Source organism: Pteropus alecto, unplaced genomic scaffold (assembly GCF_000325575.1).
Source record: "Pteropus alecto unplaced genomic scaffold, ASM32557v1 scaffold117, whole genome shotgun sequence".
In the NCBI taxonomy this organism is placed as follows: Eukaryota; Metazoa; Chordata; class Mammalia; order Chiroptera; family Pteropodidae; genus Pteropus; species Pteropus alecto.
This window is the reverse complement of record NW_006440642.1, coordinates 938,899-954,382: the sequence shown is the minus strand read 5'-3', so window position 1 is coordinate 954,382 and position 15,484 is coordinate 938,899. Positions and strand designations below refer to the sequence as shown.

Below are 15,484 nucleotides of genomic sequence, written 5' to 3'. Positions count from 1 at the left end.
TTTCTCCTTACCTATATTACCCAGCAGAATAGATGTTCATGAGAAAGACGAGATTAATAACACAACATAAAGAGCTATGGATTTCTTTTTGAACATTTGAGCATACAGAGTAAACTATAATCCTTTTACAGTTGCATTAAAAAATGTCTTAAATAACAAATAAATAAGTTTTAATCACTAGATTATTATACTTTAACATTTTAAATGATCTCCACTTTCTCAAATGAAGTTTATATCTGCTTTTATGATTTCAAAATATTTTCAATTATAGTTGACATATAATATTATATTAATTTCAGGTGCCTAACACAGTGATTAGACATTTATATAACTTATGAAGTGATCACCCTGATAAATCCACTACCCATCTGACACTGTACATAGTTATTATAATACTACTGACTATATTCTACATGATATACTCTATAATCCCCTAACTATTTTATAACTACCAGTTTGTACCTCTTAATCCCTTCCCCTTCACCCACCCTGCCCTTGCAATCTGAGAATCATCAAAATGCTCTCTGTATCTATGAGCTTGTTTCTATTGTTTGTTTGTTTATCCTGTTCTCTAGATTCCACTGTCTTTCTCTGTCTGACTTACTCCACTCAGCACAATACCCTCTAGGTCCATCTATGTTGTTGCAGTTGGCAAGATTTCAATTTTTTATGGCTGAGTAATATTCCATTGTTTATATATATATATCAACTCTTCTTTATCCATTCATCTCTTGATGAACACCCAGGTAACCTCCATATCTTGGTTATTGTAAATAATACTGCAATGAACATATGAATTCACATGTCTCTTCAAAGTAGTGTTTTGAATTTCTTCAGATAAATATCCAGAAGTAGGATCACTGGATCCTTATTTGTCTCTTGTTATAGCCTTTGTTTTAAAATCTATTTTGTTTGGCATAAGTATTGCTACCTTAGCTTTTTTGTTTGTTTCCATTTTCATGCAACATCTTTTTTTTTTTATCCCTTTACTTTCAGTATGTGTGTGTCTTTCGATCTGAAGTGAGTCTCTTGTAGGCAGCATATATAAGGGTCTTATTTTCTTTCTTTTTTAAAAATTTATTTTATTATTAGTTTCAAGTATATAGTACATTGGTAAGACATTTATATAATTTATAAAACGATCTCCCTAATTGCTCTTTCTCTCCTCTGGCTCTCCACCTAGCCATTACATTAATGCTAACTGCATTCCCTATGCTGTGCTCCCCATCCCTATGACCATCTATCAACTATTAATTTGTACTTCTTTAACCCTTCTCTTATCCAGTTAGTCACCCTATCTTTTGATTGGAGAATTTAATCCATTTACAGTGAAAGTAATTGTTGCTAGATATGTAGTTATTACCATTTTATTATTCATATTTTTGATGTTTTTTCTTTTTTCTTCTTTTTCTCAAAGAAGTCCCTCTAACATTTCCTTTAATACTGGATTAATGTTGGTAAACTTCTTTAGTTTTTTCTTGTCTGGGAAGCTCTTTATCTGTCCTTTTATTCTCAATGATAGCTTTGCCGAGTAGAGTAATTATCATAGGTCCTTGCTTTTTATCCCTTTAAATAATTTATGCCAATCCCTTTTGGCTTGCAACATTTCTGTTGAGAAATCAGCTGACAGTTTCATGAGAGTTCCCTTGTAAGTAACTAACTGTTTTACTCTTGCTGCTTTTAAGATTCTCTTTTTGTCTTTAACCTTTGAAATTTTAATTATGATATGTCTTGGTGTGGGCCTCTTTAGAGTCATCTTGTTTGAAAATCTCTGCACTTCCTGGGCTTGTATGTCTATTTCCTTCACCAGGTTAGGGAAGTTTTCTGTCATTATTTCTTGAAATAGGTTTCCAATTCCTTGCTCTCTCTTCTCCTTCTGGTATCCCTATGATGTGAATGTTGGTATGCTTGATATTGTCCCAGAAACTCCTTAAACTATCCTAACTTTTTTGGATTATTTTTCCTTGTTGCTGTTCCAATGGGGTGTTTTCTGCTACCTTATCTTCTAAATCACTGATTCGATCCTCTGCTTCATCTAATCTATTTTTCATTCATCCTAAAGTATTCTTCATTTCTGATTGGTTCTTGTTTATGTTTTCTATTTCTGCTTTTCTGTCTTCTATCTTTTTGTTGAAGTTCTCACTGAGTTCCTCTACTCTTCTCATAAGTTCATTGAGCATCCTTACAACAAGTGTTTTGAACTCTGCATCTGGTAGATTGTTTGTCTCCATTTTGTTTAGTTCTTTTTCTGGAGCTTTGTTCTGTTCTTTCATTTGGGACATGTTTCTTTGTGTTCTCATTCTGGCTGCCTATTTGTGTTTGTTTCTATGTATTAGATAGAGCTGTTATGTCTCCTGGTCTTACTAGACTAGGCTTATGTAGTAGGTGTGCTGTGGGGTCCAGTGCAGTCTTCCCCAATCGCCTAAGCTGGATGCTCCAGGAATGTGCCTTGTATGGGTTGCGTGTGCCCTCCTGTTGTAGTTGATCCTTGCTGTTTGCTCATCAGTGGGAGGCTTTGACTTTCAGGCTGGTTGGTTATGATGATTGGCTGTGACCAGTGGAGGAGCTGTTGTGCAGGGCCTTACCCTACAGAGTGGGATCCACTCTAGTGCCTGCCTTGTCCACCCTTTGAGTGTGTTATCCTCAGATGTGACCCCAGGTAGTGCTCTGGCTCAGACTGAAGCTAGCTACTGGGCGTGCAGGCAGGGGCTTCCTGAAGGGGTGTGCCTCAGGCCAAGCTCAGCTGTAGCCTGTGCCCTGCCGGGGCCACCTGACATGAGTCACCAAGCAATTGGCAGTAGGCAGCCATGTGCACTGTGCTTTGAAGTGCCTTCAGAGACGAAGCCGCAAATTGAGGCTGGCTGCCACTAGTGTCAGGCTTGGGGCTACTCAGCAATAGAGATGGGGCACACTGAGGCCAGATGCTGCTTGTTTAGGCTTTGTGGATTTTGAGAGGTTTTAGGAAAGTTTGCATTATGAGCCAAGACTGGCCATTTGTGTGGAAATCCCCTGGAAGTGGCTTGAGTGGGCCTGTAAGTTTGACTTACCAAGGTGGGTGAACAGTGTTTTGCTGGAGACTCAGATATAGCACCCACCTGGGTCTGCAAGCTGGGCGGGGGAGGGCTCAACAAAGGAACACTGTCCTCTGCCAGCATTTCTGTCTGGGAGAAAACCACCCCTCTGGCCCTCGTCCTGAAGCCAGACAACTCCGTTCCTCCCCGTATGTGCCTGGCAATGTTCGAAATGCTGCCCCAGCACTGGAACTCAGAGCAAGAGAACCCATCACCAAGTAAATCCATAGGCGGGTCTTTTAAGAGGAGCACTTTGGCTTCCTCTAGACTTCCTCCTTATTCAGCCACAATCTCTTCTGGTTTTTACAGCCAGAAGTTGTGGGGACCTCTCTGGAATCCTGGGCTGGGGAGCTTGGTGTAGGGCTGGGACCCCTTGCTCCTCAGGGGACACCTCTGCAGCTAAGATATTTCTTCTGATTCTCCACCGCCACATGCAGGAGTGGGACAAGCCCATTTCATGTCACTGCCCCTCCTACCAGTCTCGAAGTGGCCTCTTCTTTGTGTCTTCAGTTGTAGGACTTCTGTTCAGTTAGACTTTAGGCAACTCCCAATGATGGGCATTCTTTAGTTTAGTTGTAATTTCAGTGTGGTTGTGGGAGGAGGCAAGCATAGCATTTACCTACTCTGCCATCTTGACTGGAACTCAGAGGTGGCATTTATGATTTTTGACCCCATTTTAGCAACATACATAGTGAAATATTAATGTATCTTAATTTATTTAGTAAGGGATATCTGAATATAGGAATTCATGCTCCAAAGAAGGAACATAAAGTACAAATTTTAACAAGAAGATATTCACATGAGTTGATAAAATTGCACAATGTGACCTTACCGTTCTGAATATCCGCTCTCCCGGGCAAACCTCTGAAACGCGCCCATGGGATCTGAGCCTGTGCTTAAGATAAATACCAGGGGGGTGGTGCATGACATATCTTGATACAGAGTAGGCAGGTCCATAGGTGGTGTCTCTATAAAGTGTTTTCCAAGATTTTCTAATACAAAATCTGTAAGAGCAAAAACCACCTGAAAGGTGAAAAGAAAAACATTGAAAATATGTTGGTTTTGGCCTTCATAATTTTATCCTATTTCTCCTCTTTAGCTTTCTAGCACCTAGTCCAGACCTACTGAATCAGAAATTCCGAGGAGTGAGCCCCAGTAATCTATGCTTTAACAAGCCCTCAGAGGTGATGTACACTACAATTTTAGAATACTGGTAAACAGGATTTTTCTTAGCTTTGTTCTGTGGCAATGAATTATTCTCCACCAGGCAATCTTTATTCTTTTCTGAATCAGATAAGTTCTTTTTTCTCTTTTGAGTTCAAATTTCTAATAATCTTATCCTGAGAGGTGTTGATAATATTGATGCCCAGAAAGAATTGGTGGAATAACAAACATCCTACTTCCTGTTGCAGTTCTAATGAGTTTACCATTTGATTTACTTAGTTTTTTTAAAATGAAGTTTCGTCTTAAGGTCCAAACATGTTATTTCTGAAAGAGGCTGAATTTTCATGCAAGATCGCAGCATCTTGCACAAGCCACTGTGTTGAAACATTCTCCTTCTTTCATAGGAACAGCCGATTCTACCATGTAGAAGCATTGGACACCAAATGGGCTCTGCTTGTGAACAGACTTGAAAACAACAGGCTAGGTACCTTGAACTCTCTCTCATCACATAGATCTTGTCTCCGGTCTCATCTTTGTTCTAAGGTTCCACAGGTTCTCTTCTTCTCTGTGCAGAGTATCTACACCTTCAGAACTTGGATTCTTTACTATGGAACCCCAATTTCCTTATCAAGTCATTCTCTGGAATCAGTACTAGGCCAAGGGTTGTTCCTAACTGGGAAAAGGTATAGCAGGGATAACTTTGTAATGCTTGGATCTTCTCTTCAGGGTGATTTTGTCAGTGGTCTTGACTGAGTCAGGTCCCTGTCTTCCCTGGAATGAATATCTAGCTCTTCATTTCTGAGACCTAATCTGGATTTTACACCCCTCCATGTTGATTTGTAAAGCAAGTTTTTATAAAACAGGTAAGGTTTTTGATCAAATGCATTGATAAGAATTTTTAATTAATCCTTTGTGAATTTCCTGTAATTGCACCTATCATTTGTAGCTTTAATCACACTCGTAAAACTGTCCTGGGACATGGTATTGAAAGATGTGATGGCAGTAAAAACATTTTTTTATTATGGAAATTTCAAGCACATAAAAAATTAAAGAATAATAAACCTTATGTTTCCTCCAGTTTCAACGTTTTTCAAGACATGGCTAATTTTGTTTTATCGATACACCCACCCACTTACTCCTCCATTCCTTAGGATTATTTTGAAGCAAGTCTCATGTGCCATAATATCTCACGTTAAAGAATTCAGCATATATCTCTAAGATAAGAACTCTTTAGAAAACATAACCACAGTACCATAATCACATCTAAAATATTAACAATAATTCCTTAATATCATTAAATATCTAGTCAGTGTTCACCTTTCCGTAATTAAATCATAACTGCCTCTAAGTGTGTATGTGTGTGTATGTGTGTTTAAATGCAGTATGTTTAAAACAGTATCTAAATAAAGCTTATACAGAGGTTAATTGATTTGTTTAAGTTTAATCTATAAGTTTCATCCTTCATTTCCCCTTCCCCTTGCAAAACAAACAACAAACAAAAATATGTCGTTGAAGAAACCAGATTGTATGTCTTGCAAAATTCCTCATACTCTAGAATTTTCTAGCCTCAATATCTTAATTATCTTTTAAACTTCTTCTTTCGGACTCTTGTCATTTAGTCATCTTTTCATTTTTGTTAGCCTCTAATCTGGTGGTCACTGTCCTATATTCACTAAAGACTTTTTACCTGGCTCATAGCATTCCTTCCTCTCCATTACATGTTTGTTCCAGTGGTCTATTAAGTGTGTCCCAGGCATTGTCTTGCTACCATCTGAGATGACATAACTCAGGTCCAGGGTCCATGTAGCCATCCAACATCCTAATCTCACAGTTCTTTGACCTCTAACCCCAGTGCACACCATCTCATCTCTTCCTCAGTCACCTATACTCATGGCCAGCCTCAGGACATTGCCGTCACTTGGAACCATTCATTAGAAATTTTAACTCAACTTTGATCACAACTTCTTCCATCCTTCTTGCTGTGCTATACCTCTAGTCCAACTCCATCTGCTCCCAAAGAAATGCAAGGTTTCCCCTTTTCTTCCTGTCTATAAACCCTTTCTTAGATCTCTTCTTCTTTCCAGAATGACTTTACCAACAGCCTCAATGGCCTTGCATCCTCTGTTCTATAGCAATCATCTGTAGCTCAGGTCAACCTCACAACTTATTTTCTGTGTTCCTACAGAGATAGCAGGAAATCCTATAGTAAATATCAATATCTCAATATCTCCCAACTATATTTTGGCTTCCTCCAGTTAGTTCTCTCTCTCATTTCTTATAGGAAAAACTTCCATTTTTCTTCAGTGCCTCCTGAAAACTCATCACTTGAATTCTCAGCAGGTATTATAACTCCATTATTATCAATAAATTGGAGATTACATCTGTATATATAAAAACTAGAATTGTATGCAATGCTTCATTCACTCTATTAGTAACTTTCGCTGTATTAAAACTCTATACCTCCTTGGTTTCCATGTCATGTTGCCACTTTTTTCTACTATTATTCTTTCCCTCCTCTCTCGACTATTCCTTCTCATGGGCTCCTCATCCTATCTTTCTGCCCTTTAAAAATTAGTGTTCCTCAAGGTTTCATATATCATCCACCTGTTCTCTCTTACTCTACTATTCATTATTCCTCTACGATTCCAACAACTCCCATGGTTTTACTTTCCAATTCAATGTGGATGATTCCCAAATCTCTTATTTCTAATCTACATTTCTCTCTAGAGTTTCCTACCTATATATTAATAGGTCTCCACTCTCATAGCTGGCAGGCACTGCATATTCAGTGATATCTTTCTGTGACACATTTCTTCTTTCACATTTGCCCGTTGTTGGTACAACTGCCCCCTCTGGCACCCAAGCCGAAACTGGGAGACAAAACCAGTTTCCTGCTCTCCACATCACCCTTTATCTCTTCAATCTACCACCTCTATACTAATTCAGGCTGCCATCATTTCTTACACAGAACGACTACTTCAATAATCTTCAAACTAGGCTTGGTGACTACAGTTTAGTTCTCTTTGAATGCCTTCTTGTTATTGCTGTCAAGATCTGAAAGGCCCACCAATTCCTTGCTAACATCTTCCAGCAGACCCCTGTACTCTCTGGGAGAAAGCACAAGTTTCCTTAGGTGCACACTAGGATGACTAGGTTTCCGGTTGGCTCTCCAGGCTTTTCTTTAATAATTTTCTATATAAAATATTATGTTCTATTAATAACACAGAGTCTCTGTTTCTTAGAACCATTTCCCAAACTTGGCCATTGTTGCTCTCTAAACAAATAAATCTAATTATAATTGGCTGGTTAACTTTAGTAGAAATAGGTACAACACAGACCTTTAAAAAATACTTTACCTTTTCTTCTTTACAACATTTAATAAGAATTAGCTTATGGAAAGAACTTAATTCTGGATGCCAAGAATCATGGCTTGTGTTGTCTTTTTCCTTTATCATTAATTGCTCTTTATCCTCCATTTTGGAATAGGCTTCCTTTTCCTGTGGGTTAATATAAGTCTCAAAAGATCCTAGAAACATAATTTAAAAAGATGCTTTATAATTGCAGTTGTTTCAACTTTAAAATTAAAAAAATATATTTTGTAATTTAAAAATCTCTACATTTACTATCAGTTTTTCCTACAAATGTAAATATGTTAAACTCCCCCTACCCAACCTAATTAAAGAGCAAAGAATTTAAAATTGGATCAGAAAAACACTTACAAAAAGCAAAGCTAAAACAAAATAACAAAGAAGTTAAAAATAAAAGGATGCATAGAAACAAATTAATCAAATGTGAGCAAAAAGAAAATTGAAGTGATAAGACTAACATTGGATAAATTAGAATTCAAGGCAAATACAATTAAAATTGGACAAAGTAGGTCACTTATATTAAAATACAAACCCCATAATAAAAACACAATAAAATGAACCTACATGTTCTAGATAATAGCATAAGAATACATTAACCACTATAGTTCCTTTGTATATGTCCTCTTATTTAACTGGTCCATAATAGAGAAACATAATTTTCTATTTGATGCAGTTATTCAAGAACATTTTATTTTTTTCCTAATCTGTATTTAAAATCAAATAAACATATTAGGATCCCAGAAATTCTGGTCATGTAGACTTTAAACCATCCCGTTTACTGTGTATACTCAAATAAGTGTTCATATTGAAAGTATAAGAGTAATTACTAAAAAATAGAAATAGAATGTAGAACTTCAAAGTAGTAGAGAGGGAAATAAAAAGAATATAGACAATATATCTGAATGCAAAAAAGAAGAAAAAAATGAAACAAAGAAAAAGCCTGCTCCTTTCGCACCCCCCCACAACCCCCACCAAAATCCTCACAAAACGAGATGATAGAAATAAGTCCAAATAGATTAGGCTTTCTTAGCCTCACCTCGACTGACATTTTGGGCCTAATGGTTATTTGTTGTAGAGGGTTGTTTTCAGCATTATAGGATGCTTAACTACATCCTTGATCTCTAGCTACTAGATATCAGTAGCACTACCCCCAGTTGTGGCAACCAAAAATGTCTTCAGACATTGCCAAATATCCTCCAGGGGACAAAATCTTCCCCAGTTAAGAGTCACCTACAAGATGGTGGAGCTTCCATCAGCCTAGTTCTTAGAGAAACTAAATGAATTGAGCACCTCGATCATCTATACTGTGTAATGCACATGAAATAAGACACACACACGCACAAATTTTTTAAAGAAAAAGAAAAATTTTATGCTAAGCCAATGAGATTTGAGTTGTTTGTTACTGCTATAGAGACTCTCCTGATTAATACATACTTCGTATGTGCTTTTCCTGGGCGAACTCATGGCTGACTATGGCTTCAATTACTCTATGATGACTGGCATTTTATATTTTATGTCCAGTTTCTTCTCTGACATTCTTGAATTTTATCTGCCATTTTGCACTACTCTTTATCCAATTCTTCTTGTGTGAATACAAGTGAATTTGGAAAACTAGGAGTCATACTAGTCATTTGCCTTAGCCTCATCTAGCAGTGATTCACACAAATTTTATTTCATAAATATCTCAAACTCTCACCTCTTCTCTGCACTGCTGACTATTACTCTAATACAAGCTAACATGATATCTGGCCTGGGTCTGTAGAATTGCATTGTAACTCCCAGAGTGCATTCTTGTATCATGTAATCTATTTTCTACAGAGGAGATAGAACAATCTTTTAAAAATGCAACTCTGTCCACACAACTCCGGTGGGCAAAATGGGTGAAGGGAGTGAAAAAATACAAACTTCCAGTTATAAAATAAATAAGTCCTGGAGATGTAATGTACAGCATGATTACTATAATTAATAATATTGTATTGTATATCTGAAAGTTGCCGAGAGAATAAGTCTTAAAAGTTCTCATCACAAGAAAGAAAATTCTGTAACTATGTATGGTGATGGTTAACTAAACTTATGAATTCATGTCTTGTATCCGAGAAATGACACATATGAAATAACTGACATAAACTGAAGTCTAATTACAAAGAATTGATTTCATGCAAACCATGAATATAATTTCCATATTATAATTAAATTATTAAAAGATAGTCTCCTCAAATCCTAAATGCTTTCGAACTAATAAGTGTACTTTTAGAATTGAAAAAGATACATGTTAAAATTGTTGGGAAAATTAATATAGAATGTTATAATTCAGAGCAGTCATTATCTCTGGGGAAGAGGATAAGGGTCCAGTGAAGAAGTATGAGGAGATTCTGGGAGGCTGGGAATGTTCTAGTTCTTGATTTGGGTAGTGGCTCATAAGTATAGTCAGTTTTTGAAAATTAAGTCAATTTCAATTTATGCACTTTTCTATATGTATGTTATTCAATAAAAAGGTTAAAAAAACCCTATGAGATGTAGCTAAAGCAATACTTAGAGGTACATGCATACCCTTAAAATGAGTATAATAGTAAACATGAAATACTGAAAATTCATGGGCCAAGAACTCAACTCAAGAAATTGGGAAAACAAGTAATTCACAATTTCTTATTAATGAAGAAATCTCCTAGTGAAAAATATTGATATTGCAGAAAAGGTTAAAGGAGATATTCAAGTTAGGATTGATGAGCCTATTTATAACCCTCCTATAGCAGATCTTTTCTGCCATATTACCTAAGCGAATGGGAATAGGATGTAGCAATATATATTTTGTAAGTCCTGTAAAAACTGGGAATGATTCTTCTAAGTCACAGCAGGAGAACCACATGGGACTAAGCAGCCAGGGAACGTCAGGCTTAGGTGGATGTTCCTATTAAAAAACAAAAAGAAAACAAATAATAATTCACAAAGACGACCACAAAAAACATGCTTCTACTTTGTCTGAAATATCGAGCTCTGAAAGCATGTTAAAAATAACCATTTACCCAGGACGAATAATAAGATATGATGAAATACAAATGGTGTGGAATCAATTCTACCTGTAGACCTTTGCATGGAAGTGCAGTTGATGAAAGCTTTCAGATTGACCCTGCAGAAAGCAGTTTATCTTGAAGGGTTAACATTAGATCTGTTACGTCTACTTCCAGCCTGTTCTCCAACACACTACATCAGTCTCTCCTACCCCCAAGTATTCTTATGATATTTTTTTTTTCTGGAGAACTAGTCTTCAAACCAAATTTCCAGATGTTCTCACCTCTAGGAAATGGAGAAAGCTGAGTAGAAGACCAATATCAGTAGCAAGACAAGTGGCAATCTTATTCTAGCTGAGTTGAGTGTATGTCTAATTATTTCATATATCCCTAGAAATTTCTGGGAAAAGTATTGTGCCATCCATCAATATTCCACAAAACACTTTCATGTTAGTAAGCAGTTTCAAAAGAGGCAGAGAAACAGCTCTGATTGTATACTGAAACTAGTTCTTTGAAAATTTCACGAATATTTGCCTGAGGTTCTATACTACATTTTAAAATAGCTTTATTGAAATAGAATTCATATACCAAGCAGTTCACCCATTTAAAGCATGCAATCTAATGTATTTTAGTAAATTCACAGATATGTGAAACTATCACCACAGTCAATTTTAGAACATTTTATCTCCTCAAAAAATTCCATATACACTTTAGCTATTACCCTCATATCTGCCCATTCCCACTGGCCCTAAACAACTACTAAATTGTGTTGGTCTCCATAGATTTGCCTATTCTGGATATTTCATATAAATAGAATTTTATAATATGTGTCTTTTGTGACTGACTTCTTTCACTGAGCTTAATGTTTTCAGCGTTGTTTTTATGTTTCAAGGCTGTGTTATATATTAGTACTTCATTCCTTTTAATTGAATACTATCTCATTGCATGGATAGTCATGTCATTTACCCACTTATCAGTTGAGGAACACTTGGGTTGTTTCTACCTTTTGGCTATTATGAATAATTCTGCTATAAATATTTATGTCTGAGTTTTTGTGTGGACATATGTCTTCATTTCCCTTTGATATATACCTAGGAGTGGAATTGCTGGACCATACAGTAATTCTACATTTAATTGTCTGAGGAGCTGCCAGACCATTTTCCAAATTAGCTGCACTATTTTATGTTCTTGCCAACACTTGTTATTATCTGTCTTTTTGATTCCAGTCATTCTAGTGGGTGTGAAGTAGAATCTCCTGTGGTTTGATTTACTTTTCTCTGATAAATAATGATGTTGAATATCTTTTCACAAGCTTATGTATATCTTCATTGGAGAAATATCTACTCAGATCCTTTGCTCTTTTTTAAATTTGGTCATTTCACTTTTTATTATCTAGTTGTACGAGTTCTTTTTATTTTTTAGATACAAATCCTTTATCAGATATGATTTGCAAATATTTTATCACACTCTATGGGTTGTTTTTTTATTTTCTTGATAGTGCCCTTTGAAGTAAAGTCCAATTTATTTTTTCTTTTGTTGATCATGCTTTTGGTATCATATCTAAGGATCCATTGTGAAATCAGTGGTCATAAAAATTTACCTCTGTTTTCTATTAAAAATTTTAGTTCTTGTATATAGATCTTTGGTTCATTTTAAGTTATATATGGTCTGATGTAAGGGTCCAATTTCATACTTTTGCATGTGGCTATCCAGTTGTCCCAGCACTGTTTGTTGAAAAGACTTCTTTTCCCAATGAATTATGTTGACATCTTCATCAAAGATCAATTGACCATAGAGACCTGGTTTTATTTCTGGACTCTCAAATTTGATTCCATTTATCTATATATCTATCTTTATGCTATTATCACACTGTCTTGATTACTGCTGCTTTGTAATAAGCTTTGGGATCTGGATCTTTTGCAATTCCATAAGAATTTTAGAATAAGCTTGTCAATTTTTTACAAAGAAGTCAGCTGGGATTCTGATAAGGATTATAGTGGATTTGTAGATCAATTTTGGGAGTATTGCCATCCTAACACAATTAAGTATCCAATCCACAAATGTGGGATGTTTCTCCATTTATTTAGGTCCTCTAATGTCTTTTGACATGTTTTGTAGTTTCAGAGTATAAGTTTGAACTTCTTTTGTTAGATTTATTTTTAAGCATTTTATTTTTCTGATGCCATTGTAAGTGGAATTGTTTTCTTAATTTCATTTTTATCTTGTTCATTGCAAGTACAAAGAAGAAATACAAATTAATTTTGTGTATTGATCTTGTAATTTTGCTGAACTTGTTAAATAATTCTAATAGTTTTTTAAAGTAGGTTCTTTAGTGTTTTCTATATACAATATCATGTCATCTGCAAATAGAGATAGTTTTACTTCCTTTCCAACTTGGATGCCTTTTATTTCATTTCCTTGCCTAATTGATGTGGAAAAAATCTTCAGCACAATGCTGAAAAGAAGTGGTTAGAACAGAAATCCTTGTCTTCTTTCTGATCTTAGGAGGCAAGCATCCAGGTTTTCACCATTAAGAATGATATTAATGTGGGTTTTGTACATATCCTTTATCTATTTGAGGAACTTCTCTTCTATTTCTAGTTTGTTGAGTGTTTTTATAATGAAATGGTGTTGAGTTTTGTCAAATGCTTTTTCCGTGTCAACTAAGATGATAATGTGGTTTTTCTTTTTATTCTATTGACTTGTTGATCTACTGACAGGTAGCACTTATGATAAAAATGTAAAATACTAGTATTAAGATACTAGGAACTAGTAAATAAAGTAACTAGATAAAAGATATTCCCCAAACACATTTCTAAAAATATCAGTCAAGAATCATTAATCTAAATTTGAAACAGGTACCTTTTCTAATCCTGCAGGACCTCGGAGAAAGAAATTCCATTCAGCATCAGTTAAGTTTCCTTGCTGACGCATGATCTCAACACAGAGCATAAAGCTGTAGATGAGTTTATGTTGTTCAAAAAGTCCTCTAGAAACATTGACATAAGCAGTTAGGAGGGTTTGTTCCAGTAGTATTTCCATGCGCTTCTGTAGATCATCTGTCCTTGCAGAAGTTTCGATTGTTGTATTGAACAACTGTGGGAAAGAGAGCTCTATCAATGTCTCTGATTTAATTGAATTTCTGTGGAAAAAATAATACCTGCTCCATCCCCAACCCATATTCTGTGAGCAAATAGTAGTACAGGAGATGAGTACTATACCATGAAAAGTCCAGAATTCATCCCAAATTGATATGTGATATTTGTTTTCTGTACTCCCCTTTCTATCCCTATTTTTCAGAAATGAACCAATGCCAAACTCTTGACAACATTCAAAAGGCATTATTTTGATGTGAGACAGGAAATGTTGAAAAATAGAGGTGAGTTGGCAGAACCAGTGTTTTCATATCCTCATCAGATTTGACAATCATTTTGAAGTGAGAGATGTAAGGGTGAGGTAAGGTCATGTGCTCTTGGCACTTCCCCAAGATAATTATGAGGGTATGAGAAGAATGTGCTAGAATTTTCTTTGAAATTTAAGAGGAACCAGTGTTAAAAGAGACTTCCACTCTGCTTCCTGCCTGGAAGCGTGGCCCCTGACTCAGAGGTGCCCCACATTACAAGGACACTGAGAAGGCAGCAAAGATGGTGGCATCCAGGGCTGAGACATGAAAGGGCCAGAAGTAGCCCTACCCATTTCCTGCAACCTACAAGTAGCACTGGGGAAAGATCTAAAAATTCTCAAGGGCCTCAAGCTGTGTAAGGAAGCTGAGTAGAGCCTGAACTCGTGGGCCTGCCAGGAAGCAGTGGGGCAAGAGGATTTTGCAACAGAGACTGGGAGAGTCTCATGAGGGACTTGAGGGGCATGTGGCTTCAGTTTCAAAGCATTCACAGCACAAGGGGCAAAGGTGTGAGGTGAGGCAGGGCCTGCCCAATCCCTGAGCCAAGATGCACTGCTTATGGGGAGATCAGACGGATCAAAATAGACTGGAAGCTGGAAGCCAGCAGAGGACCAAGGTAGATCAGGGCCAAGAATTATACTCCACTCCTCCCAACAAACACTGTACTGTTGTTTGCGGGCCTCCCACGTACCCACCCATCCTGCTAACAGGATGGAGCACAAAGGGAAAAGAGCCTGGCTGTGTCAGTCTCCTCACTGAAAGATACTGCTCTATTCTCCAACTTTCAAAGAGCTTGAAGAAGCATACACTTATTTTAGAGAACTAGGAAAACCCTTGCTAATTCTTTCCAAAGTTTGGTCAACAAAGTGTAATGGAGCTATTACTTTAATACATTCAAAAGAAAAGAAGATTGAACTTTCTTTAACAACCTGGCAAGAAGCAGACAGGCTAAAATCCAGTGAAGATGTGTTAAGTTTCGTGACAAAGTAAAACATAGCAAATCTTGATACATCCTAAATAATTTCAGTGTGAAATGGAATTTGGATGGGTTTGGTAGAGGCTGGCCAGGACTGTCACCTACTAATATGTATTGTGTTTCTAGTTTCCCTTCCAAACATCAAAACTCCAGTGCTTTGATGATTCATCCTATTTATCCCTTTTTCTGTTAGCCCACGATATTTTCAGAGAATCTTCATTATTTCTTGATAGAGATTTAAAAACCTTGAAAAGCATAAGTTACAGAGCACTCAGGATGAGAAAAAGTGCTATTGAAGTCATTTAGGTGGAAATAAAAAATTTTCTAATCCTTACTTTGCTTGGTTTAATATGTGCCAACTAAAGAAGGGGAGAGAGACGTGAGAAGGGCGAATCCCTGACTTTGGGGACTGAGATTTGATCCCAGTACAAATGGCTTCTAAAGGCTACCAAAGCAAATGCATATCTTGTTGAAAGAGAGCCCAGGCACATCTAAAT

The 15,484-nt window shown here is 36.5% G+C and overlaps 1 protein-coding gene across 1 annotated transcript in view; it reads right to left on the bottom strand.

The window, feature by feature from the left end:
- Window positions 1–15,484, bottom strand: part of DNAH6 (dynein axonemal heavy chain 6) — a 233,739-nt gene that overhangs the window by 55,710 nt on the left and 162,545 nt on the right. Inside the window, exons 61-64 of the mRNA XM_025050893.1 lie at window positions 13,474–13,707; window positions 10,376–10,511; window positions 7,592–7,761; window positions 3,904–4,094 (exon numbers count right to left, since the gene is read on the bottom strand). Coding sequence (XP_024906661.1) covers window positions 3,904–4,094; window positions 7,592–7,761; window positions 10,376–10,511; window positions 13,474–13,707 — 731 coding nt within the window. The remainder of the gene's footprint in view (window positions 1–3,903; window positions 4,095–7,591; window positions 7,762–10,375; window positions 10,512–13,473; window positions 13,708–15,484) is intronic.